The sequence below is a fragment of the Aquarana catesbeiana genome, linkage group LG01, assembly GCF_042186555.1.
Source record: "Aquarana catesbeiana isolate 2022-GZ linkage group LG01, ASM4218655v1, whole genome shotgun sequence".
Classification (NCBI taxonomy): Eukaryota; Metazoa; Chordata; class Amphibia; order Anura; family Ranidae; genus Aquarana; species Aquarana catesbeiana.
In genome coordinates this window covers 410,749,601-410,774,389 of record NC_133324.1, presented here as the reverse complement: position 1 = coordinate 410,774,389, position 24,789 = coordinate 410,749,601, and the positions used below count along the sequence as shown (strand labels likewise).

The 24,789-nt window shown below is 40.7% G+C and overlaps 1 protein-coding gene across 35 annotated transcripts in view; it reads left to right on the top strand.

Moving 5' to 3' along the window:
• PTPRD (protein tyrosine phosphatase receptor type D) overlaps window positions 1–24,789 on the top strand; it is a 2,697,868-nt gene that overhangs the window by 2,665,684 nt on the left and 7,395 nt on the right. For all 35 annotated transcript variants that reach the window (XM_073635233.1, XM_073635225.1, XM_073635219.1 and 32 more), the window contains one exon: window positions 13,274–13,428. In XM_073635233.1, coding sequence (XP_073491334.1) covers window positions 13,274–13,428 — 155 coding nt within the window. The remainder of the gene's footprint in view (window positions 1–13,273; window positions 13,429–24,789) is intronic.

Genomic DNA, 24,789 nt, shown 5'->3' with positions numbered 1-24,789 from the left:
TGACATTTTACAATACATGTTCACTTCAATGTGCTTAATAGACATTGGGTTTAATCTAATAATTTGGATTCACACTTTTCACATTTGCAGTATGTGTATGTATGGTGTGGTTCAATGCCATTCATTTTGAATAGCAACCCAAAGCACATATACATTGTCGGTCTGCTCTTCAGCATACCATAATGCCTGTATGAATTCACATGTACTGCATTACCGTACATTGCCCTACATGTGCCATTTTTATCCCATACATTCTCATATGATATATTGGAGAACAGAAACCAGATGTTAAACACAATTAGGCCTCTTGCACACAATACTCCTGTTTGAGCATCTACTCTTTCAGACTGTTTTTGGTATGTATTTGCGTGTATTTTGGCGCATTTTCACACATATGCGTTCGCGTAATTTCACGCTAATTCGCGCACATTTTCGCGCAAACATATTCTCACGTTCTTGTTCTACAGTATGTTAATGGGCATTTGTGCTCAAGGCGCGGGTATTTGCACACATTTGCGTGCATGAGGTGTAAATTACTGACCCAAAATGCAGATTTTTCTATTTTTTTTTTACTGTTTACACGCCTGTGTGCATAGGCACATTACAATTAATGGACTGTATTTTAGCTCAGTAAAAAAAAAAAAAGTTATACTGAGCTTTTTCAAGCTGCAGTGTGCAAGAGGCCTTCAATCTATAGCCTCCAATATGGACAGATGTTGGAAGCACATAGTTATGTACATTTTATAAAGAAAATATTTACAAAATAAAGTATAAGTTGTATCACACTGTACGAAATATAATGTCCACATTGTGTAAGTCAATGTACGCAATGAGAATCAAATCTTGAATATTACAGTTGTGCAGAAATAAACATCAAAGATCGACCAATCATCTTGGGTACATTCAGCCTGCCTACACATGGTTGAAATCTTGGCCAGTTCCTGCTGAACTGGCCAAGATTTGAACCGTCTATGGCTGGCTTTAACCACTTCAGCCCCTAAGGATTTGGCTGCTCAATGACCAGAGCACTTTTTACAATTTGGCACTGCGCTGCTTTAACTTGTAATTGCGCGGTCATGCAATGCTGTACCTAAGCTAAATTTACGTCCTTTTTTCCCACAAATAGAGCTTTCTTTTGATGGTATTTGATTGCCTCTGCGATTTTTATTTTTTGCGATATAAACGGAAAAAGACCAAAAATTTTGCAAAAAAATTATATTTTCTACTTTTTGTTACAAAAAAATCCAATAAGCTCAATTTTAGTCATACATTTAGGCCAAAATGTATTCAGCCACATGTCTTTGGTAAAAAAAATGTCAGTAAGTATATATTTATTGGTTTGTGCAAAAGTTATAGCGTCTACAAACTAGGGTACATTTTCTGGAATTTACGCAGCTTTTAGTTTATGACTGCCTATGTCATTTCTTGAGGTGCTAAAATGCTAGGGCAGTACAACCCCCCCCCCCAAATGACCCCATTTTGGAAAGTAGACACCCCAAGCTATTTGCTGAGAGGCATGTTGAGTATTTTGCAGATCTCGCTTTTAGTCACAAAGTTTTGAAAATTGAAAAAATAAATACATTTTTCTTTCTTCATTTTCAAAAATAAATGAGAGCTGCAAAATACTCACCATGCCTCTTAGCAAATACCTTGGGGTGTCTACTTTTCCAAAATGGGATCATTTGGGGGGGTTTGTGCTATCTGGACATACCGTAACTGTGATAGGTAGTGAGGAGTAAAATCCCAATTTTACGCCTTTAGAAAGCCTGAAGGCGGTGATTGGTTTTTGGGGTCCTGTACGTGGCTAGGCTCCCAAAAAGTCTCACACATGTGGTATCTCCGTACTCAGGAGAAGCAGCAGAATGGATTTTGGGGAGTAATTTCACATATAACCATGCCATGTTTGAACAATATATCATTTAGTGACAACTTTGTATAAAAAATGTTATTTTCCCGAAACTTGTGGCAAAATATCAAGTATTCTATGGACACAACATGCCTCTCAGCAAAAAGCTTGAAGTGTCTTCTTTCCAAAATGGGGGTATTTGTGGGGGTTTTGTACTATCTTGACATTTTGGGGCCTCCGAAACTGTGATAGGTAGTGAGGAAGTGAAATCACCATTTTATGCCCTTAGAAAGCCTGAAAGAGGAAGTAAACCCTGATGGGTTTTACTTCCTCTTTTGCTCCCTGCAAAGCCTGCAAATTAAAAGCATAATGGGCTAGTATGCATCACATACTAGCCCATTATGTGACACTTACCTGCAAACTAATCCATCGCAGTCCCCTGTGCAGGCTGCATCCATCTTTGCCCCTCTTCCTTCCGGGGACTGCAGACTCCAGCTCTGTGACTGTCTGAAGCCGCATGACGTCACTCCCACGCATGCACGCGGGAGCCGTCAGTAACGGCACATGCTGGGGAAGAAACGTCACGGAGGCCCGTTTCTTCATAGCGCATGCGCCAATTACATCATTGGCTCACTACAAGTGAAATATCTCCTAAACGGCACACATTTAGGAGATATTTCCACTACCTATAGGTAAGCCTTATTCTAGGCTTACCTATAGTTAAAAGTCAGGAGGGAGGGTTTACAACCACTTGAAGGCGGTAATTGGGTTTCGGGGTCATGTACACGGCTAGGCTCCCAAAAAGTCTCACACATATGGTATCCCCGTACTCAGGAGAAGCAGCAGAATGTATGTTGGGGTGAAATTCCACATATAACCATGCCATGTTTGAACAATATATCATTAGTGACAACTTTGCCCAAAAAAATAAAAGTGTAATTTTCCCGAAACTTGTGGCAAAATATAAAATATTCCATGGACTCAACATGCCTATCAGCAAATAGCTTGGGGTGTCTACTTTCCAAAAAGGGGTCATTCGGGGGGGGGGGGAGTTTAACCGTCCTGACATTTTATGCACAACACTTAGAAGCTTATGTCACACATCATCCACTCTTCTAACCACTTAAAGACAAAGCCTTTTCTAAAACTTTTTGTTTACATGAAAAAATTTTTTTTTTGCAAAATTACTTTGAACCCCCAAACATTATATATTTGTTTAAAGCAAAGGCCCTACAGATTAAAATGGTGAGTGTTGCAAATTTCTTTTTTCACACATTATTTGCGCACACTTTTTTAATTTTGATGCACTAAAACACACTATATTGCCCAAATGTTTGATGTAGTAAAAAAACGAATGCTAACTACATTTTTAAGAGCCTTTAAAAGCCTTTGCCGGTTAACACATTAGATTTACAGAGGAGATCTACTGCTAAAATTACTGCCCTCAATCTGACCTTTGTGGTGATACCTCACATGCATGGTGGAATTGCTGTTTACATATGACACCAGACCGACGCTTGCGTTCACCTTTGCAGATGAGCACGGGTTTTTTTTATTTATTTATTTTGCTTTTTTATTTTATTTTTAAACTGTTCCTTTCATATTTTTTTTAAATCATTTTTATTGTTATAGTTACATATATAGTTAGTAAGGTTGAATAAAGACACCAGTCCATCCAGTTCAACCTGAGTGAGTGTGTGTCTACAACCCTGACCCTTGTTCCTAACCCTGTACATTGCACACTCACATCAGTCCCTACCCTCAATCCAAGGTCCCCATTCATATACTAGGGCCAATTTTGGACAGAAGCCAATTAACCTACCAGCATGTTATCTATATGATAGCAATAGGTAGTGACAGGTTCTTTTTGGAAAAAAATGAGATCTATTAGACCCTGTATCTCTCCTCTTCCCTCAAAGCATTTGACCACACCAAGATCGGTGTGATAAAATGCTTTCCCAATGGCGCTGTTTATGTCTGGCGAAACTTAAGTCATGAAATGCTCGTAGCTTGCGGTTTCTTAGGCCATAGAGATGATTGGAGCCATTCTGGTCTCTGATCAGCTCTATGGTCAGCTGAACCACCGCCTGCATTCTTGGGTTCCCTGTTGGGACAGGGGAGCCCAAGAAAACCATGGAAGACGGTGGGCTGCTTGTAAAAGCATGCAGCCTGTAGGCTGAACGAAAAAACAAATTGATCGGTGGGTATGCCCACCATTAGAATACCCCGCCCTTCATCCACCCACTTCTAATGATGGGCATACATGCACCATTTTTTTTTCTCCTACATCACTGGAGTCGCTGATTTACGTATCGTGGGAGCAAATGCTATTGCTGTCAAGATAAATAAATCAGTGCTGCAGCTGAATGGCGTACCTGCTAAGCAAATGATGTTTAACAATAAAACAAAGTAACATTACAGTATAACAGTAAGACATGCCATACTTGCAAAGTAAATACAATAGAACATAGTAAAAATAAAACATTTTTTAACGCATGTGCCTAAAAAATATATGCCGAAGCATGGGGACAATCCGTCCCTAATGTTATGGGCAAATTGCCTCTCCACCCCTGCCCCCATGCTTTGGCATATATGATCTTTTTTTTTAACTGTGATGGTGAAATCACCTTCTACAGCGCTGGAGTCACTGATTTACGTATCGTGGGAGCAAACGCTGTTGCTGTCAAGATACATATATAAGTACTGCAGCTGAATGGCATACCTGAAAACAAAAAAATGGTTAACAGTAAAACACAGTAAAGTATAAAAGAATTACATGAAAAGCAAACATGATAAAACATTGCATTGTAGAATACAGTAAAAAAGAGCAGAATAATAGAGAGAGAATAGAGAAAGAGAGAACAATAAAACGACAACTGTTTTTTTTTTTTTTATTTATATATATTTTTTTTCTTTTACTTTTTTTTACACTTTTATTTGTAGTGGTTGTAGTGGTTGTAACGGTTGTAGTGGTTGTAGGGGTTTATTCACAACAACAGTTGCCGTGGGAATTTGGACCGTTGTGTCTGCGTGAAGGGGGGATAGAACGAAAACATTCTTATTATCCCTCCACTTCACAGTGAGCAAATTATTACACTTCAAGCAGGCTCCGAATCTACAAGCCGCTGGGGTAAGCCCCCGCGATTAGTTCGCACGGTGCCACATGCGCCAATTCCATGATCAAACAAGTGACTAAAAAATAATTGTCCAAATACAAGTGGTACCCCTTTCCGAATAAGGGTAACACCAAGTCCCACACAATCTTATCAGCGCTCCCTATGTAGTCTGGGCAGTTCTCCAGCTCTACGTGACTATATTTTCCCTCGTAAACCATAAAACTATATGTATAGCCTGAGGCCCTGTCACAGAGCTTATACATCTTGACCCCATATCTAGCACGCTTGCTGGAAAGATACTGTTTGAAAGATGTAAAAAATGTAATCAGGGACTCATCAACGCAGACAACTTGATCGGGAGTAAACAAGGTGTAGTGATCGGGTATAAGTATACTGGGTGGATAGTGGTATCGTGAGTATGATAATGAATTAGTAAGTACTCTTCCGCAGCAACCCAATTCTTCCAGAGAGATGCACTTTATTGACTTCCAACACAGAACAAAGTCCAAAGTCCACAGATGACAAAAAAATCTGACAGAGTATATCATTCAAAGTCCCATGTTCTTAGGTCTGTGTGTCCATACACAGACAAGCCTCTCCTAAAACCTATAGACTGAATGCCGTGTTATATTCACTAAATATTAAATGGCTGAGCAATTTGATTGGCCGTTTCAATTTAGGACTTTGATTAGCTTTAGTCTTTCAAACAGACAACTCCCAGCTGTGAACAGCTGTAGTCATAAACCACCCCAATTTGCACTCCCGCATATCAACATCAACAAGTCCCCTTAGATATGTGTAATTAGATTAGATTAACAGATACCAGCTGAATACCCTTTGAGCCCTTGGAATACCTACATTATTCTTGCATATTAATATCAACAAGTCCCCTTAGATATATTAGCCCCACAGGAGGGAGCCTCCGCTAGGCCAACCCAAAACACTCCTTGATCCCATTGTTACCCCCTCAAGTCTAATTACCATCAATAAATACTTCTTCTATGGTCCTTTAAACAATGTACCCTTTGAAATGTTCAATTAGGTTAACAGCCCATACCTTACACCCCTAGGTAGACTTGCGTAAGGCCAACACATCAAAGGGTCTTCAGCTGTTATATTAAAATTGAGTTGGCTTGGACAATTCAACTGAATTTCTGCTCAACCCATACTCCAATACAATATTATACATAAATTGGCCAACATATTACAACACAAGGCTGCAAACTGTTGGTTGAAGTGGTTTACAAGAGGCTGAATTTTGCAGAGGCGATCGTATTCAGGGTCACCCCAAGGACGACAGAGTTCATTATCATGAACCGCAAGATCTGCTTGTGTTGTGCCCTGGCCATGGAGGCAGAGAACACAGGCTTATGGTGAATTGGGTCAGTGGACCAATATGACCGCAACTCACTCTTTTTAGTTATGCCCATGAGGATTGATAGGCCCAGAAAGGTCTTAAATTCAGAAACCGTAATAGGTTTCCATTCTCTGGCAAGGGTCAAATGGGAATTAGCGGCGATGAATTGACCAGCATACAAATTGCTTTGGTCCACAATAGATCTATAGAGATCTTCTATGAAAAACAGCGAATAAAAATCAAGTGATGTAAAGTCAACTGTTTCCACCTGAATTCCGGGTTGGCCAGTGAATGGGGGAAGTACGGGTGCTGCAGAAGTGGTGGTCTCTCAATTCGGATTGGCAAATGCAGCAGGAAGGGCACTATGGGCTCGACGGGCCTGTCTTTGTCTTCTTGGTGGCTGCGGGACACTAGTTGTACTAGCCACCTCACCAGCTTGAACTGCACTTATGGGACTCGCCACGTCACCACGTGATACTGCAGTGCTGGTTTGACTACGACCATGGTGTACTAGGCCGCTGGTGCTTGCCAGTTCACCAGAAGGTTGACCAGCACTAGTACTGGCTCTCTGCTCCGTTGCAACAGCAGAATGACCTTGGCAGGGACCACAACTCCGTCGTCAGGGCTATCTGTCAGGGTGCTGCTGCTGGCTACAGGATCATATTCTGAGCCTGAATCTGACAGATGGGTGACTTCCTCTTCACTATCTATCATGCTCAGAAAGGTGTAGGCCTCTTCACTACTGTACCTTTGATTTTGGTCTCTAAATTTACTGGTGCAGTAGTGAAACTCACAGGAAAAAGAGCTCCTGACTGTCAGCAACTGCTTGAAAACGCTACCAAAAAAACTCTACCAAACGCTACCAAAAAAATCTGTTAGTGTTCGCAGAGATCAGGCCTGACTCTGTGAACACTGCAGTTATGTTTGTTGTGTTTTTGTAAGTGACAGTGATCGATTGATACTGCACTTGGGTGGGCTTGGCTGGGCTGGGCGGAGGGGCTAATCACAGGTTCTAGCAGGTATCTGGGCTGATTCCGCTAATGCTGCGTTTTTGGGAACCCTAAACTATTGGGGATGCTAATATAGTTGTGATCAGATCAAAGATATCGATCCGTTCAGACACTATACTACTAAGGGAGGTGTATGGTACGTGCATGGGTGTTAGCGCTACTGGCACTAATCTGATGCTGCTTGGGGCGACGCAGACCCTGACTGATGCTAAAACCTACCAGGGGGTTTAAGCTTTATTGGGTAATATACGGGGGGTGCCCTGGTGCTATAAAAAACAAACTAACTAACCAGCGTCGTCCGTAACACTAATACGGTGATCACTGGTGACAGGGGTGAAAGGGTTAACTTGGGAGCAATCACGGGGTTAAAACCTTTATTAGGTAATATATAGGGGTACCTGACGCTATAAAAACGTGACGGTGAAACAAATCAACTAACTGGCTAACTAGCGCCACCCGTGACACAAATACCGTGATCAGAAAAAAGATCTATTAGTGACACTGGCGGCAGGGGGTGAAAGGGTTAACTGATGGGCAATCATGGGGTTAAACCTTTATTAGAGGGGTTTAGGGGGGTACCCTAGACCTACTTGGGCCTACTACTAGCTTCCCTAATACTTATTACAGTCACAAATGACACCAATGCAGTGATCAGTGAAAAATCTGAAAACTACAATTGGTGACACAGTGACAGGGAGTGAAGGGGTTAACAGGGGGGGGGGCGATCGGGGGCTGACAAGTGTACCTATGTGTACTGGTGTTAGTGTAGTGTTGTGCAACTCACGTTTAGAAGTTCTCTCTCCTCTCACTGGAATCGAAAATATTCCACGAGAAGAGATGACATCACTTCCCCTGTCTGTGTTTAAACTTACATAGGCAGGGGAAGGATTTCATTCATCAGGACCGATCAGCAGGTCCAGGCCATAAATCATTGGTCTGGACCTGAGGACTGATCGGTTCTCTAACGAATCCGACCACCACAGTCACGGGTGCGGGGTGCGATAGCCCAGGTACGCCCATTTGCCCACCCGTGCCATTCTGCCGACGTATATCGGCGTGTGGAGGTCGGCAGGTGGATAAAATGTATTAAAATCAAAATAACTACTTACATGTAGATAAAACAAGACAGTAATGTATAGACAATGTAGTCCCAGGATACTATGCAAACCTCTTTCTCGTTCTCAGATGCCTGGTGACTGTGGATGATTTATTTATTGATATTTACTGATTTATGCTTTTGTTTGTGATCATGTGGTGGTTTATTCATTTACACAATTTGCAATTAGCACAGCACTGTTTGGGTTTATATTAAATTAGAAAGAAAGTTGTGTGCATCCAGTGGCAAGTTAAATACTTTGAAAGTGTTTATATGCATTTAAACACTTTCAAAAGCATGTATATATTTAAATGTTGGAAAATTTTATCTGGGAAGCATAACATTTGTTTATACCTCCTAGATTATTTTTCCTGGTATCAGTAAACCAAATTAAGGATGCTAATGTGAATGTAGTCTTACGCTTAAGACTCTGTCTTCCAGACCAGGACAAAATATCAGACCTTTTCTGGTTGTGTTCCATTACTGTATATCTGACTGCTGGATAAAGGATCCCATAAATATAACATGTGACTTCCCTATACATCCTACTTTATATACTAACTCACTGGGCCTCCCATCTATAGGAATAAAGCTTTTAATGAAGATGATTTCACACATCCATATGGCTTCTTTATGTCTTTTGCCATAAGGGCCCTTTCACACTGGGGCGGTTTGCAGGCGCTATTGCACGAATAATAGCGCCTGCCAACCGACCCAAAAGTACAGCTGCTTTGTCTCCAGTGTGAAAACCCCAAGGGCTTTCACACTGGAGCGGTGCGCTGCCAGGACGGGAAAAAAAGTCCTGCCAGCAGCATCTTTGGAGCGGGGAAGAAGCGGTGTATTCACCGCTCCTTCCCCGCTCCTGCCCATTGAAATCAATGGGACAGCGCGGCTATACCTCCGGCAAAGCGCCTCTACAGAGGCGCTTTGCAGTGGTTTTTAACCCTTTCTTGGCCGCTAGCGGGGGGTAAAATCCCCTTGATAGCGACTGAATACCGACGGTAAAGCGCCGCTAACCATAGCGGCGCTTTATCGCAGACGCCACCCCGCCCCAGTGTAAAAGGGGCCTTAAAGTAGAAGACAACATCAACACATTTTAAAGATGAACTTAAAGCTTCGTTCCCACTAGTACGACCCCAAAGTGCAACTTTGGAGTGTGACTTTGATGCAACTTGCACTATGTGGCACTCAAATCGCAAGAAAAAAGCATCAAAGTAGTGCAGGAACCTTTCCAAAGTCGCTGCAACTTTAAGTCGCATAGATGGGAACTGGTGCTATTGAAATCAATGGGCTGCGACTTGTCCTGTGGCTTTGTGTCCAAAGTCACAAGTCGCACTAGTGGGAATGGAGCCTAAAATGCGAATAAAGCAGATTAAAGGGGGACTGCACTCTGCTCACAAGATTTGTAATAAAATCATCTTTGTCATTCTGAAGCTTCCCTCCAACCACTTTGCATATTATTTTATATATACTGTGATTCTGTACTGAATATGCTGCAGAAATCTCCCTCCACTGAGCCTGGCTGCAACCATTTTAACTGTGGGCAGCTGAAGATGCTGCCTGTTCACTTCCTGGATTTACATAGACACACCGAGGCACACCTCCAGCTCTGCAGCTCTCATTGGCCCTCTCATGACTCATCCCTTCCGTCCCTTCCTGGCAAGCTCTCATGAGAGTGAGAGAGAAAGCTGTACATGATGTCATAACCCTGGGCTTTTTACCAGACAAGAAACAGGAAGTGGGCTGTATAAGGTATTTACTGGCAGAAAAAAAATGTTTTACTATCCAAAGTTAAAACAACAAGAGCAGAAGATTTATTAGATGGAAAGTTAAAAAAATTACCGAAGTTCCACTTTAAAGCTTGGTACACACTATTAGTTTTTTTTTTCGTTCAACCCAGCGGGCTGAACGAAAAAAAACTGAAGAGCTCGGGAAGGGCTTACTCTACTAACTATCCGATGCTAGTAAAGTGATCTCCCTGCTATTGTGTTCTGATAGCGGGACTGCCCCCTCCCCACGCCAAAACATACCGGTCAGCCCTGGCAGCCATTGGCTGATCAGATGTTGGTTTTCCAGCATGCCCGTTTGACAGAGGCCAGCCGTTCATCTGGCTTATGTCGGACAGGCTGCTGTACACATGGACTGAATGTTGGCCGGTTTCTGTTGAACTGGCTGATACCAGCTAATATTTGGCCTATGTGTACCAGGCTTAAGAGAATGGAGCACCTTTTAGCCTCCTTAAAAACTATAATTACCATACTAAAACATAAAGAATCTGAGATTGTTATACACCAAGAGAATTAGCTCTGAACACTCTTTCCCTTTACATGGACTCTGTTGCCAAAGTATAATTCTTTAAAACACTGACATCCTATTTAACTTCTGGTGATTAATCAGTTGCTGGTGAGCCATTAATTTGGAGAATATTTTGAAAAATTAAATATATTTTTCTTTTACATCAGCTGAGGTAATGGTGGGGTTTTTAACCTTGTTATATTTCGTATCTTAGGTTACATTTCATGTCCTATAAAGTAAAAAAAAAAGTTTAAGATTAACATTTGTTGCAATACCAGATTACTTTATTTCTTTATTTTAACATAATTGATAGCTTTATTTCAACATCTAGTTACAATTTTTCTTTTTTGGGGGGGCGTAGGGAATATCCTAAGTACAATATTTTCTCTTTTATGAGCAGAAAGTGTGACAGTGTTTGTTGTTTGTCTTCTGATGTGTTCCACCTTTCATTTTGTCCATTCAAAATGAATCTAATACCCCGTACACATGGTCGGACATTGATCGGACATTCCGACAACAAAATCCTAGTATTTTTTCTGACGGATGTTGGCTCAAACTTGTCTTGCATACACACGGTCACACAAAGTTGTCGGAAAATCTGATCATTCTGAACGCGGTGACGTAAAACACGTACGTCGGGACTATAAACGGGGCAGTAGTAGCCAATAGCTTTCATCTCTTTATTTATTCTGAGCATGCGTGGCACTTTGTGCTTCGGATTTGTGTACACACGATTGGAAATTCCGACAACGGATTTTGTTGTCGGAAAATTTTATAGCCTGCTCTCAAACTTTGTGTGACGGAAAATCTGATCGTTCTGAACGTGGTGACGTAAAACACGTACGTCGGGACTATAAACGGGGCAGTAGCCAATAGCTTTCATCTCTTTATTTATTCTGAGCATGCGTGGCACTTTGTGCGTCGGATTTGTGTACACACGATCGGAATTTGCGACAACGGATTTTGGTGTCGGAAAATTTTATAGCCTGCTCTCAAACTTTGTGTGGTGGAAATTCCGATGGAAAATGTGTGATGGAGCCTACACACGGTCGGAATTTCCGATAACAAGGTCCTATCACACATTTTCCGTCGGAAAATCCGACCGTGTGTACGGGGCATAAGACATATCGTCTTTTATTTCCAACCAATTTACATTTAATGCGGCAGGATTATCCTTTTCACCATGTGTGACTGTTACCTGGCACTGCCCTATTATAAAGGCCAACCTAATAAGAAAATATTAATTCAAACCTTCACTCATTCTGCTCTGTATTTACTGCACAATGCATTTTAGAATTTGAAATTCTCATTTCTGCTCACTTCAACAAAATGAGGAGCTAATTGTTATCAAAGTAAATCAATAATAGTGCAATGGTGTTCATATTACATTTCTGTGTACTATAATTTTACATAAGTATGCATCTTTTTGTTGTAATGCACATATAACACCACAGTTTTGTAACATGCTATTTGAAAGTAATATGCATGATAATGTTCACTTACAACAAGTTAAAGGGGAAGAAGGGCCAAAGGTCTGCACTCCCGAGACCCGTATTCAGTTGACAGCGGGCTGTAGGTATCATCCTGGAATAACACCTCAGATTGCTGATGTTAATGTACGTAAGCTGATTTGGAAGTAGTTCAAGTGGAGTTCTCCAAATTATGCTTTTCTTCTTAAATCATTATTCTAATTATGTTTTTTTTTTATATATGTGCCAGCAGTATACTGGGTTTACAAGAGTCTTGTACACCAATGTTTATTATAGAACCAGTAACAAGATTTTATCAAAATGAAGTAAACATTGTGAATTCAATAAAAGAGATGAAATATGAACTAATTTATTAACCACTTCAGCCCCGGAAGAGTTGGCTGCTTAATGACCAGGCCATTTTTTGCAATTCGGCACTGCGTCATTTTAACTGACAATTGCGTGGTCATGCAACGCTGTACCCAAACAAAATTGATGTCCTTTTTTTCCCACAACTAGAGCTTTCTTTTGGTGGTATTTGATCACCTCTGCGTTTTTTTTTTTTACATAGTATGAACACACAATCTATCTCCTCTCCCCTGAAAGAACCGGGATCTCTGTGTTTACACGCATAGATCCCAGTTCTCACCCTGTCATGAGCGCTCGCCCCTAGTGGCCAAAAGGTGAAGCGACATAACATAACGTTGTTTCGCCAGCCGTGCCATTCTGCTGCAGTAAAACTGCGGCGGCTGGTCGGCAAGCAGTTAAATAAATAGAATCTAAATTCAACAACTAGTTTAGTTATTTGCAGATACACTCTGCTGTTTTTCTTCATTTTGGAAACATTTTAGTTTGGCCATAGTTGTTTATGTCCACTTATTCTTCATAATACAGCATATTACTTTCTTAACAGATTTAGCTGAGAATTTGCATAAGAAACAATTTAATAATACAATAGATAGTCTGTATGGCCTCTTCACAAATTAGGGATTGATTTCACTCTACTGTTTCTGTTTATTCATTTTCAAGTGAACATTCTGGGGTTTGTTAAAGAGTTTTAAAGAAAAATAAACTCTTTTTACAGGATGGCCAGTCACGGACAGTAAGACAGTTCCAGTTCACTGACTGGCCAGAACAAGGAGTGCCAAAGTCTGGAGAAGGATTTATCGACTTCATAGGACAAGTGCATAAAACAAAAGAACAGTTTGGTCAAGATGGGCCAATATCTGTCCATTGCAGGTATGTTTCAGGAGTACTTCAAATATGTCATATAACCAGGCCAAATTCAAAAGCATCAGTATGTATTGGTTAAATTTTCTATAATTTTATAATTGATTTGCTTATCTAAATTATTTCTATTATTTTGTTAAATATATATATATATATACTGTATTTATTGGCATATAACACTCACTTTTTCACCATGAAATCGGGTGCAAATAGCGTGTGCGTGTTATATGCCAATACTTCAATTTTAGCTGCCTCTGAGGGGACAGGAAGGGGGGCGGGACGAGCGCCGTCAGATTAAATACAAAGTGATAATCTCCTGTTTACTTGGCTGCCTCTGTAATATAAAGTCCCGTCTCCTGGGCCGCCATTGGACCACTGTTCTGTCTATTATAGGAGATTCTCACTGTATGTAATCTGTTGGCGCTTGTACCCCACCCTGTCCCCTCTAGGCTGCAGATGGGCATCGATCAGGCTGCAATGATGGCAGTGGTGAGGCTGCTGCATTGATGACAATGGCAAGGCTGCTACATTGATGGCAATGGTGAGGCTGCATTGATGTAGACTAATGAGGCTGCATTGATGGCACTTGTGAGGCTGCAGATGGGCATTGATCAGGCTGCATTGATGGCAATGGTGAGGCTGCAGATGGGCACTGACCCTTATTTTGCTTCAAGTTTCTTATTAAAAATTTAAGTTTTTTTCCTGAAACTTCCCTCTTAAAATGAATGTGCGTGTTATACGCCTGTGCGTGTTATACGCCGATAAATACGGTATATATATACATACACAGTGGGGAAGGAAAGTATTCAGACCCCCTTAATTTTTTTTTCACTCTTTGTTATATTGCAGCCATTTGCTAAAATCATTTAAGTTCATTTTTTCTCATCATTAATGTACACACAGCACCCCATATTGACAGAAAAACACAGAATTGTTGACATTTTTGCAGATTTATTAAAAAAGAAAAACTGAAATATCACATGGTCCTAAGTATTTAGACCCTTTGCTCAGTATTTAGTACTAATACGGCCATGAGTCTTTTTCAGGAAAGATGCAACAAGTTTTTCACACCTGGATTTGGGGATCCTCTGCCATTCCTCCTTGCAGATCCTCTCCAGTTCTGTCAGGTTGGATGGTAAACATTGGTGGACAGCCGTTTTTAGGTCTCTCCAGAGATGCTTAATTGGGTTTAAGTCAGGGCTCTGGCTGGGCCATTCAAGAACAGTCACAGAGTTGTTGTGAAGCCACTCCTTCGTTATTTTAGCTGTGTGGGTCATTGTCTTGTTGGAAGGTAAACCTTCGGCCCAGTCTGAGGTCCTGAGCACTCTGGAGAAGGTTTTCGTCCAGGATATCCCTGTACTTGGTCGCATTCATCTTTCCCTCGATTGCAACCAGTCGTCCTGTCCCTGCAGCTGAAAAACACCCCCACAGCATGATGCTGCCACCACCATACTTCACTGTTGGGACTGTATTGGACAGGTGATGAGCAGTGCCTGGTTTTCTCCACACATACCGCTTAGAATTAAGGCCAAAAAGTTCTATCTTGGTCTCATCAGACCAGAGAATCTTAATTCTCACCAACTTGGAGTCCTTCGGGTATTTTTTAGCAAACTCCATGCAGGCTTTCATGTGTCTTGCACTGAGGAGAGGCTTCCATCGAGCCACTCTGCCATAAAGCCCCGACTGGTGGAGGGCTTCAGTGATGATTGACTTTCTACAACTTTCTCCCATCTCCTGACTGCATCTCTGGAGCTCAGCCACAGTGATCTTTGGGTTCTTCTTTATCTCTCTCACCAAGGCTCTTCTCCCCGATAGCTCAGTTTGGCCGGACGGCCAGCTCTAGGAAGGGTTCTGGTTGTCCCAAACATCTTCCATTTAAGGATTATAGAGGCCACTGTGCTCTTAGGAACCTTAAGTGCAGCAGAATTTTTTTGTAACCTTTGCCAGATCTATGCCTTGCCACAATTCTGTCTCTGAGCTCTTCAGGCAGTTCCTTTGACCTCATGATTCTCATTTGCTCTGACATGCACTGTGAGCTGTAAGGTCTTATACAGACAGGTGTGTGGCTTTTCTAATCAAGTCCAATCAGTATAATCAAACATAGCTGGACTCAAATGAGGGTGCAGAACCATCTCAAGGATGATCAGAAGAAATGGACAGCACCTGAGTTAAATATATGAGTGTCACAGCAAAGGGTCTGAATACTTAGGACCATGTGATATTTCAGTTTTTCTATTTTTAATAAGTCTGCAAAAATGTCAACAATTCTGTGTTTTTCTGTCAATATGGGGTGCTGTGTGTACATTAATGAGGAAAAAAATGAACTTAAATGATTTTAGCAAATGGCTCCAATATAACAAAGAGTGAAAAATTTAAGGGGGTCTGAATACTTTCCGTCCCCACTGTATATACAGTCAGGTCCATAAATACTGGGACATCGACACAATTCTAATCTTTTTGGCTCTATTCACCACCACAATGGATTTGAAATGAAACAAACAATATGTTCTTTAACTGCAGACTTTCAGCTTTAATTTGAGGGTATTTACATCCAAATGTTTGTATATGCGCCTCCCACTTTTTAAGGGACCAAAAGTAATGGGACAGATTACCAATCATCCATCAAACTTTCACTTTTTAATACTTGGTTGCAAATCCTGTGCAGTCAATTACAGCCTGAAGTCTGGAACACATAGACATCACCAGATGCTTGGTTTTATCCCTGGTGATGCTCTGCCAGGCCTCTACTGCAACTGTCTTTAGTTCCTGATTGTTCTTGGGGCATTTTCCCTTCAGTTTTGTCTTCATCAAGTGAAATGCATGCTCAATTGGATTCAGGTCAGGTGATTGACTTGGCCATTGCATAACATTCCATTTCTTTCCCTTAAAAAACTCTTTGGTTTTCTGAAGCATTTTGCTGAATATGAGCAGATCCTTCTGCTTTTGTCAGCAGTCACATCATCAATAAATACAAGAGAACTAGTTCCATTGGCAGCCATACATGCCCACGCCATGACATTACCACCACCATGCTTCACTGATGAGGTGGTATGCTTTGAATCATGAGCAGTTCCTTTCCTTCTCCATATTCTTCTCTTCCCATCACTCTGGTACAAGTTGATCTTGGTCTCATCTGTCCATAGGATGTTGTTCCAGAACTGTGAAGGCTTTTTTAGATGTTGTTTGGCAAACTCTAATCTGACCTTCCTGTTTTTGAGGCTCACCAATGGTTTACATCTGGTGAAGTCTCCTCTTGATTATTGACTTTGACACACATACACCTACCTCCTGGAGAGTGTTCTTGATCTGGCCAACTGTTGTGAAGGGTGTTTTCTTCACCAGGGAAAGAATTCTTCGGTCATCCACCACAGTTGTTTTCCGTGGTCTTCCGGGTCTTTTGGTGTTGCTGAGCTCACCGGTGCGTTCTTTCTTTTTAAGGTTGTTCCAAACAGATGATTTGGTCACACCTAATGTTTTTGCTATCTCTCTGATGGGTTTGTTTTGTTTTTTCAGCCTAATGATGGCTTGCTTCACTGATAGTGACAGCTCTTTGGATCTCATATTGAGAGTTGACAGCAACAGATTCCAAATGCAAATAGCACACTTGAAATGAACTCTGGACCTTTTATCTGCACCTTGTAAATGGGATAATGAGGGAATAAGACACACCTGACCATGGAACAGCTGAGCAGCCAATTGTCCCATTACTTTTGGTGCCTTAAAAAGTGGGAGGCACATATACAAACTGTTGTAATTCCTACACCGTTTACCTGATTTGGATGTAAATACCCTCAAATTAGAGCCAAAAAGATTAGAATTGTGTCGATGTGCCAATATTTATGGACCTGACTGTATATACAGTGGGGACGGAAAGTATTCAGACCCCCTTAAATTTTTCTGACTGTATATATATATATATATATATATATATATATATATATATATATATATAATGATTTCATCATCACAATGTTTAAATAAATACCTGGTCCTGTTTTAAGTATAGACTGCCAAATAAACAACAAGGTAAAGAAACATATTTATATTTTTTCAATGTTATGATTGTATCAGACAGTTACATTATTAAACAAAGGTGCATTGACATCTACAGACTGCAGGGGTCTCTACAATCATTGCTGACAAAGTTATCACATGATTGTCAGTAGGAACCAAAATTATCATTGGCAGCCAGGTCTGACAGCTATCAGTTGCACACATTTGGCTGGCAGCTGTCAAAGGGATGACATAGATTAACACATCATTAGTACAAGACATTGTGCAGGGGAACTTTATCTACAGATTGTGATCAGGGACCAGATAACTTACATTCAACTGACACAACATGGATGGATTTCTGAATATACAATAATGTGTGATGTGGGTTATATGCATTTTTTTTTACATTACTTATAACTCAGACAAAAACTGTTCATCTATTTCTATAATTTAGGTAATGTCTCCTTAGATTGTATCTAATGGACTAGTGTCAAATAGTGATAAAGATGAAGAGAATGTTAGTTTTGCAAAGTAAAGGTTCACATAGCTTATGCACAGTCAACCAAAGAGAAGTAAAAATATAAAAAATGTTTACTTGCACATGGTTGGATAACTGATGGGAACACAGCTTCACTTTATTTACTAGGCCAAATGAATGTTTACTTTGTAAGTAAAAGCTCTCTAGTGCTTTAGTAAATCTACCCTGTCTGTAAAATCAGTGCAAGGATCTAAATATATATGCTGTATGTTTCTGCTATATACAATGACCCCTTATACTGTATATACGACGATTTATATTCAAATATAGATAATTAGGAGGAAGAAGAGATTATGTTTAAATCTGTCTATCTGTCCTCATCATTGTCCATGATCCTTTGAAAGGCCACTTTAGAGCTTTTAATCGGCATGCTTGTCCTGGTCAATGCTTTACAAAGTACTGAAGCTAATAGTTCAGTATTACAGCCAGACAATAGAATTTTCAAAAGCCAGGGCCGTCTTCAAATTCTTTCAGGTTTCTCTTAACAGATGTTGACCCAATAAAACTTTAAAAAACCCAGAAATGTCAAAGTGCCAACCAACAGTTTAGATTATATGTAAACCCTAACATTAAACCCATAGGTCCAGTACAATGAGTGAGCATTATCACACTAATGCCCCGTACACACGGTCGGATTTTCTGACGGAAAATGTGTGATAGGACCTTGTTGTCGGAAATTCCGACCGTGTGTAGGCTCCATCACACATTTTCCATCGGATTTTCCGACACACATAGTTTGAGAGCAGGCTATAAAATTTTCCGACAACAAAATCCGTTGTCAGAATTTCCGATCATGTGTACACAAATCCGACGCACAAAGTGCCACGCATACTCAGAATAAATAAAGAGATTAAATCTATTGGCTACTGACCTGTTTATAGTCCCGACGTGCGTGTTTTACGTCACCACGTTTAGAATGATTGGATTTTCCGACAACTTTGTGTGACTGTGTGTATGCAAGACAAGTTTGAGCCAACATCCGTCGGAAAAAATCCTAGGATTTTGTTGTCGGAATGTCCGATCAATGTCAGTGTACGGGGCATAATGCTGCGTACACAGGATCAGACATTCCGACAACAAAATCCTGGATTTTTTTCCGACGGATTTTGGCTCAAACTTGTCTTGTATACACACATTCGCACAAATGTCGGAAATTCCGAACGTCAAGAACCCGGTGAGGTACGACGAGCCGAGAAAAATTAAGTTCAATAGCCAGTGCGTCTCTTCTGCTTGATTCCGAGCATGCGTGGAATTGTGTACATATGATCAGAATTTCCAACAACGGATTTTGTTGTAGGAAAATTTGAGAACCGGCTCTCAAATTTTTGTTGCCAGAAATTCCGCCAACAAATGTCACACGGTCGGAATTTCCGACAACAAGCTCACATTGAACATTTGTTGTCGGAAATTCCAACCGTGTGTACACAGCATAAGACAGAAAGTGTGTCATTTGCAGGATCATCAGGTGAAAATAAAGGGAAAAAAACGCTAGAGAAAACTGCAGCCTCCATGTCTAAAGACCAACAATCTGCAATATATCACATTTTTTATTCTTGGGTTTAGATATACCTAAGAAAAAAACAAATTATTTTGGAATTCCAATATTAGAGCATCAGGTGCTTTCTGAGTTTTTATTGAATGCACGGTGTTAAACCCCTCTGAGTAGATAATTTTACTTATTTATTTATTTATTTATTTATTTTATTACACTCACTTTATTATACGCTAGAAAATGAATGTTTGTTCTGCTAAATAACACAGAAAGGTGCAGGAGCACCTTGGTTTACATTGAAAGTATGCTGTATGTACATTCGGGCATCACACAGTTTTAATAAAGTTTTTCCTATAATAAAAAGTAAGATTTACATGTAAGTCTTACAATTTAAAGGTGTTGCCAAGGTTGTGAGATAGTCATAAAACGGTACATAACACACATGATGGAACTGCTCTGTCTGCTAGAGAAACAGCCAGTGGCAAGTTTAATTCTTTCTGGATTTGCTTTTGTTGGTAAAAGAAATCAAAGGTAACATTTATATTGTCTACTGGAAACATTGGTTATTTATTCTCTCTGGCTTCATAAATCACTTTGGTTATCTCATGACTTCGACTGGACAGTAGCTTGTGGGTAAATTATTAATGTCTTGGAACTGACATGCTTTCTTTAATTAAAACAGAAGCATGTAATACTTTGTTGGGTGCAAATTAATTGTTTGATACAATTTCGTAGGCATCATTCCACACTCTGGAGAATATACGTTTATTTTTTAACGCTTTTGTTTAGTGAAACAAATATTACTTAGCCAAAGAGGGAATTACAGTTTTTATTTAAGTTTTAAAAATGACACTGGGATTGACTTGCTAGAGGAATAGAGAATGTTCATTTCGTAAAGTGAATATGATGAAGCAGTGTTTACTTGGAATACCCAAACCTATGCAAAGAAAAAAAAAAAAAAACATGGTTTTTGCTTTAACATTGTTTGATTTTTAAACCAATAACAGCTTCAGCTTATACATTACCCTAGGTTAACTTTACCTTTGCAAAATTGCACCGCAATGAAAATATTAACTATGTGAACCGACGTTATGGATTAATAAGCAGTTACAACATAAATGATCTCATCCCAAACAGCAAACTTGAAAATAGTCAATGCATTAACTGAGATAAATGCTAGGAAAGGGGCAATGAATAGTACTTGTGGAGGTGGCAAGCACAGAGCAAAAAACAAAACCAGTCCATTTACAAGTGTTTAGTTTTAAGAAATACTAAATCCCTCTTCCAAAGAAAATCCATCAGTGCAATGAAAATGTTCACTCCTCCATCATGGGCTCAAAAAGGCATACTCTCACCTTTCTAGTTGGACCTTTAAATTCAAGACTTGTTGTCAAGTTGTCGACATAGTAACATAGTTACATAGTAGGTAAGGTTGAATAAAGACAATAGTCCAACCAGTTCAACCTGTGTAGGTGTATGTGTGTCAGTGTCGATAATCATTTCCTATATCCCTGTATGTTGTGTTCTTTAAGATGCTAGTCCACAAGTCTTTTAAAAAATAGCAATACTCCCTGCTGACACCACCAATTGTGGAAGGGAGTTCCTCATCCTTTTCGCCCTGATAGTGAAAAACCCCCTATGCAGCTTAAGGTTAAACGCTTCTCTTCCAATCTCATTGTGTGGCCCCAGGTCCCTTTTACACTCCCTGAGACTGAATAGTTTTTCTCCTACACTGGGATCACCATTGAGGTATTTGTAAATCGCTATCAAGTCCCCTCTCAAGCGAGTTCTCAAGTGAGAATATGTTTAGTGCTTGTAGCCATTCCTCGTAATTGAGGTCCTCCAGTCCCCTTATTCATTTTGTTGCCCTTCTCTGGACTGTCTCCAGCAACAGCACATCCCTTCTGAGGACTGGTGACCAGAACTGGACGCAATACTCCAGATCTGGCCTGACCAGAGTTTTATAAAATGGCAGGATTATAGTTTTATCTCTGGAGTATATCTCCTTTTTTATACATGCTACTATTCTGACAGTTTTGGTAGCTGTAGCTTGACAATGCATGCTATTGCTTAGTCTGTCTTCTACTAGGACCCCCATACCTTTCTCCATCCTTGATTCACTCAGAGGTTCTCCCTCTAGTGAGTAGTTTGCATTTATTTTTAGCCCCCCAGGTGCATTACTTTACATTTCTCCACATTAAACCTCATTTTCCATGTAGTTGCCCATCCCATTATTTTATTCAGGTCTTTCTGTAAAATTTCTATACCCTGATGTGAAGTTGTTACCCTGCTTTTTGTTGTGCTAAAACTGAGATTGAGTTATTTATCCCATCCTTTTTATCATTTATGAATAAATTAAACAAAATTGGTCCCAAGACAGAGCCTTGGAGTAACCCAGTTACCACTCACGACCAGTCTGAGTACACGTTATTTATCACCATCCTTTGGAAACGCCCCCGTAACCAGTTTTCTATCCAGGAATAAACTCTATGGTACATGCCTACAGACCTCAGTTTGTAGATTAAGTGTTTATGGGGAGCTGTATCGAATACCTTTGCAAAATCCGAATACACCTGTCATGTACTTCATAGCAGAGCCTGACGTGTAGAGAGAGACCTCTTGTACAGCCCCGGCTCAAGGACCACTAAAGTTGCAACAGTAGCCGCGAGATCACGGTGAGGTAAGAGTGCCTGCAGGATCTTCCATTGGTTGCAGAAGTGTGTGGTAGGTGTGTCACCTGAGCTGGGCTGGATGGCTAAAGCAGCGGATGGCAACAGGAACAGCAGATGCAGGCACACAGCAGATGTAGGACCAGCATCACCAGGCACTTTGCAGAGCAGGACAGACGAATAACTGGATGCAGAGTCAGACAAGCCAGGTTAGCAACAGAGGATCAGGTATCAGCATAAACAGCAGGCAGAGAATGGTTAAGGTGCAGGCATAGGTTGGCAACAGGATATCAGGCAGATGGAAGATATAACAAAGTCTTTAAGGCAAGCCAAGGTCAGGATGCGAGAGCAAGCATGGTCACGATAAGCCGGGTCAAACGCAGGAATCAAGCAGAGATCACAGGTATACGGGGTAAAGCTGCAGATCAGACAGCAATGTACTAGTGCAGCTGCTGCCCTTATATAGGCCATTTGGCACCAGCATTAATGGCTAACGTTCGAGTGCATTTTAGCAAATGCGCATATGCATTCGCAAGTCCGGCAAGATGCCCACCTGTAGTTGCACATCTGCCTCTGCCTAGGAGCTTCGGGTGCACTATGGCCAGCATGTCCCTGACAACGGGACAAATGGGGTGGTGATAAATGGGGAGCACTCGGAATGGTCAGGGGTGTGTAGTGGGGTCCCCCAGGGTTCTGTGCTGGGACCAATCCTGTTTAATTTGTTCATAAACGACCTGGAGGATGGGGTAAGCAGTTCAATCTCTGTATTTGCGGATGATATTAAGCTAAGCAGAGCAATAACTTCTCCGAAGGATGTGGAAACCTTGCAAAAAGATCTGAACAAATGAATGGGGTGGGCAACTACATGGCAAATGAGGTTCAATGTAGAAAAATGTAAAATAATGCATTTGGATGGCAAAAATATGAATGCGTTCTATACACTGGGGGGAGAACCTCTGGGGGAATCTAGGATGGAAAAGGACCTGGAGGTCCTAGTAGATGATAGGCTCAGCAATAGCATGCAATTACAAGCTGCTGCTAACAAAGCAAACAGAATATTGGCATGCATTAAAAAGGGGATTTATTCCAGAGATAAAACGATAATTCTCCCACTCTACAAGACTCTGGTCCGGCCGCACCTAGAGTATGCTGTCGAGTTCTGGGCACCAGTCCTCAGGAAGGATGTACTGGAAATGGAGCCAGTACAAAGAAAAGCAACAAAGCTAATAAAGGGTCTGGAGGATATTAGTTATGAGGAAAGGTTGCGAGCACTGAACTTATTCTCTCTGGAGAAGAGACACTTGAGAGGGAATATGATTTCAGTTCACAAATACCCACAATAGGGATAAAACTTTTTTGCTGAATGGAGTTTAACAAGACTCGTGGCCACTTATTAAAATTAGAAGAAAAGAGGTTTAACCTTAAACTACGTAGAGGGTTCTTTACTGTAAGAGCGGCTAGCATGTGGAATTCCCTTCCACAGGTGGTGGTCTCAGGGGGGGGCATTGATAGTTTCAAGAAACTATTAGATAAGCACCTGAATGACCACAACATACAGGGTTATGCAAGGTAATACAGACATATAATCACACACATAGGTTGGACTTGATGGACTTTTTTCAACCTCACCTACTATGTAACTATGTAACACCACATCCACAGGCCTCCCTCTATCTAGATGGCAGCTCACTTCCTTATAGAATGTTAACATATTGGTCTGGCTGGCAGGAACGACCCTTCGTAAACCCATGCTGATTACTAATATTGATACTGTTTTCATCAGCAAGTTCTTGGATATAGTCCCTTATCATCCCCTCCAATTATTTACCTACTATTGATGTTAGGCTGACTGACCTGTAGTTTCCAGGAATATGTCTCTGCTGTTTTTTGAATATTGGTACCACATTGGCATTTCTCCAATAAGCTGGTACAATTCCTGTCCGTATGCTGTCTCCAAAGTTTATGAATACTGTTCTAGCTATAACCCGGCTGAGTTTTTTGAGGACTCTCAGGTGTAAGCCATCTCATCTTGGAGATTTATTTGTGTTAAGCATTTCTAGTCTTTTCTTGACTCCAGCTTCTGTTAGCCACGAGGGTGCGTTCTGCTCCGTCTTACTAACAATACAGTTGTGGTCGGTATACCCCTCCTTTTCCTAACGTTTCCATAACATTGGGTCTGCCCTGAGTTACAAAAGAGAAATCGCTCACAGCAGCCCTGCTTGAATACAGAGGATCCTGAGCTGTCAGTCTGTTTCATTAGAGCAGCTCCTGTGTACTTGTGCAGAGCGATTGTTACATTTTATATAATGTGAGTGTATTTTAATAAACAATTTGGTTTTATGATGCAAATGTGAGAGCACTGGTTTGTTTGTTCTTCTTTCTGTTTGGCACTGGTGTACATTGGTCATGGAGCTGGCTCTGAAGAAATGGAGAGTTTATATTCCTCTATCCTGGCTAATTAAAGGAGGACCTTCCCAATTTGAGCTTTTATAATTTAAAGGTGCAACTAAGGAGGTGAGAGTTTGTCCTTTTGAGCCCACAGTGAAAGTGTGAACATTTTCATTGCTCTAATTGATTTTCTTTGGAAGAGGGATTTGGTATTTCTTAAGGCTGAAGACTTGTAAATGGACTAGTTTTATTTTTTGCTCTTTGTTTGGAATCCTCACAAGCACTAT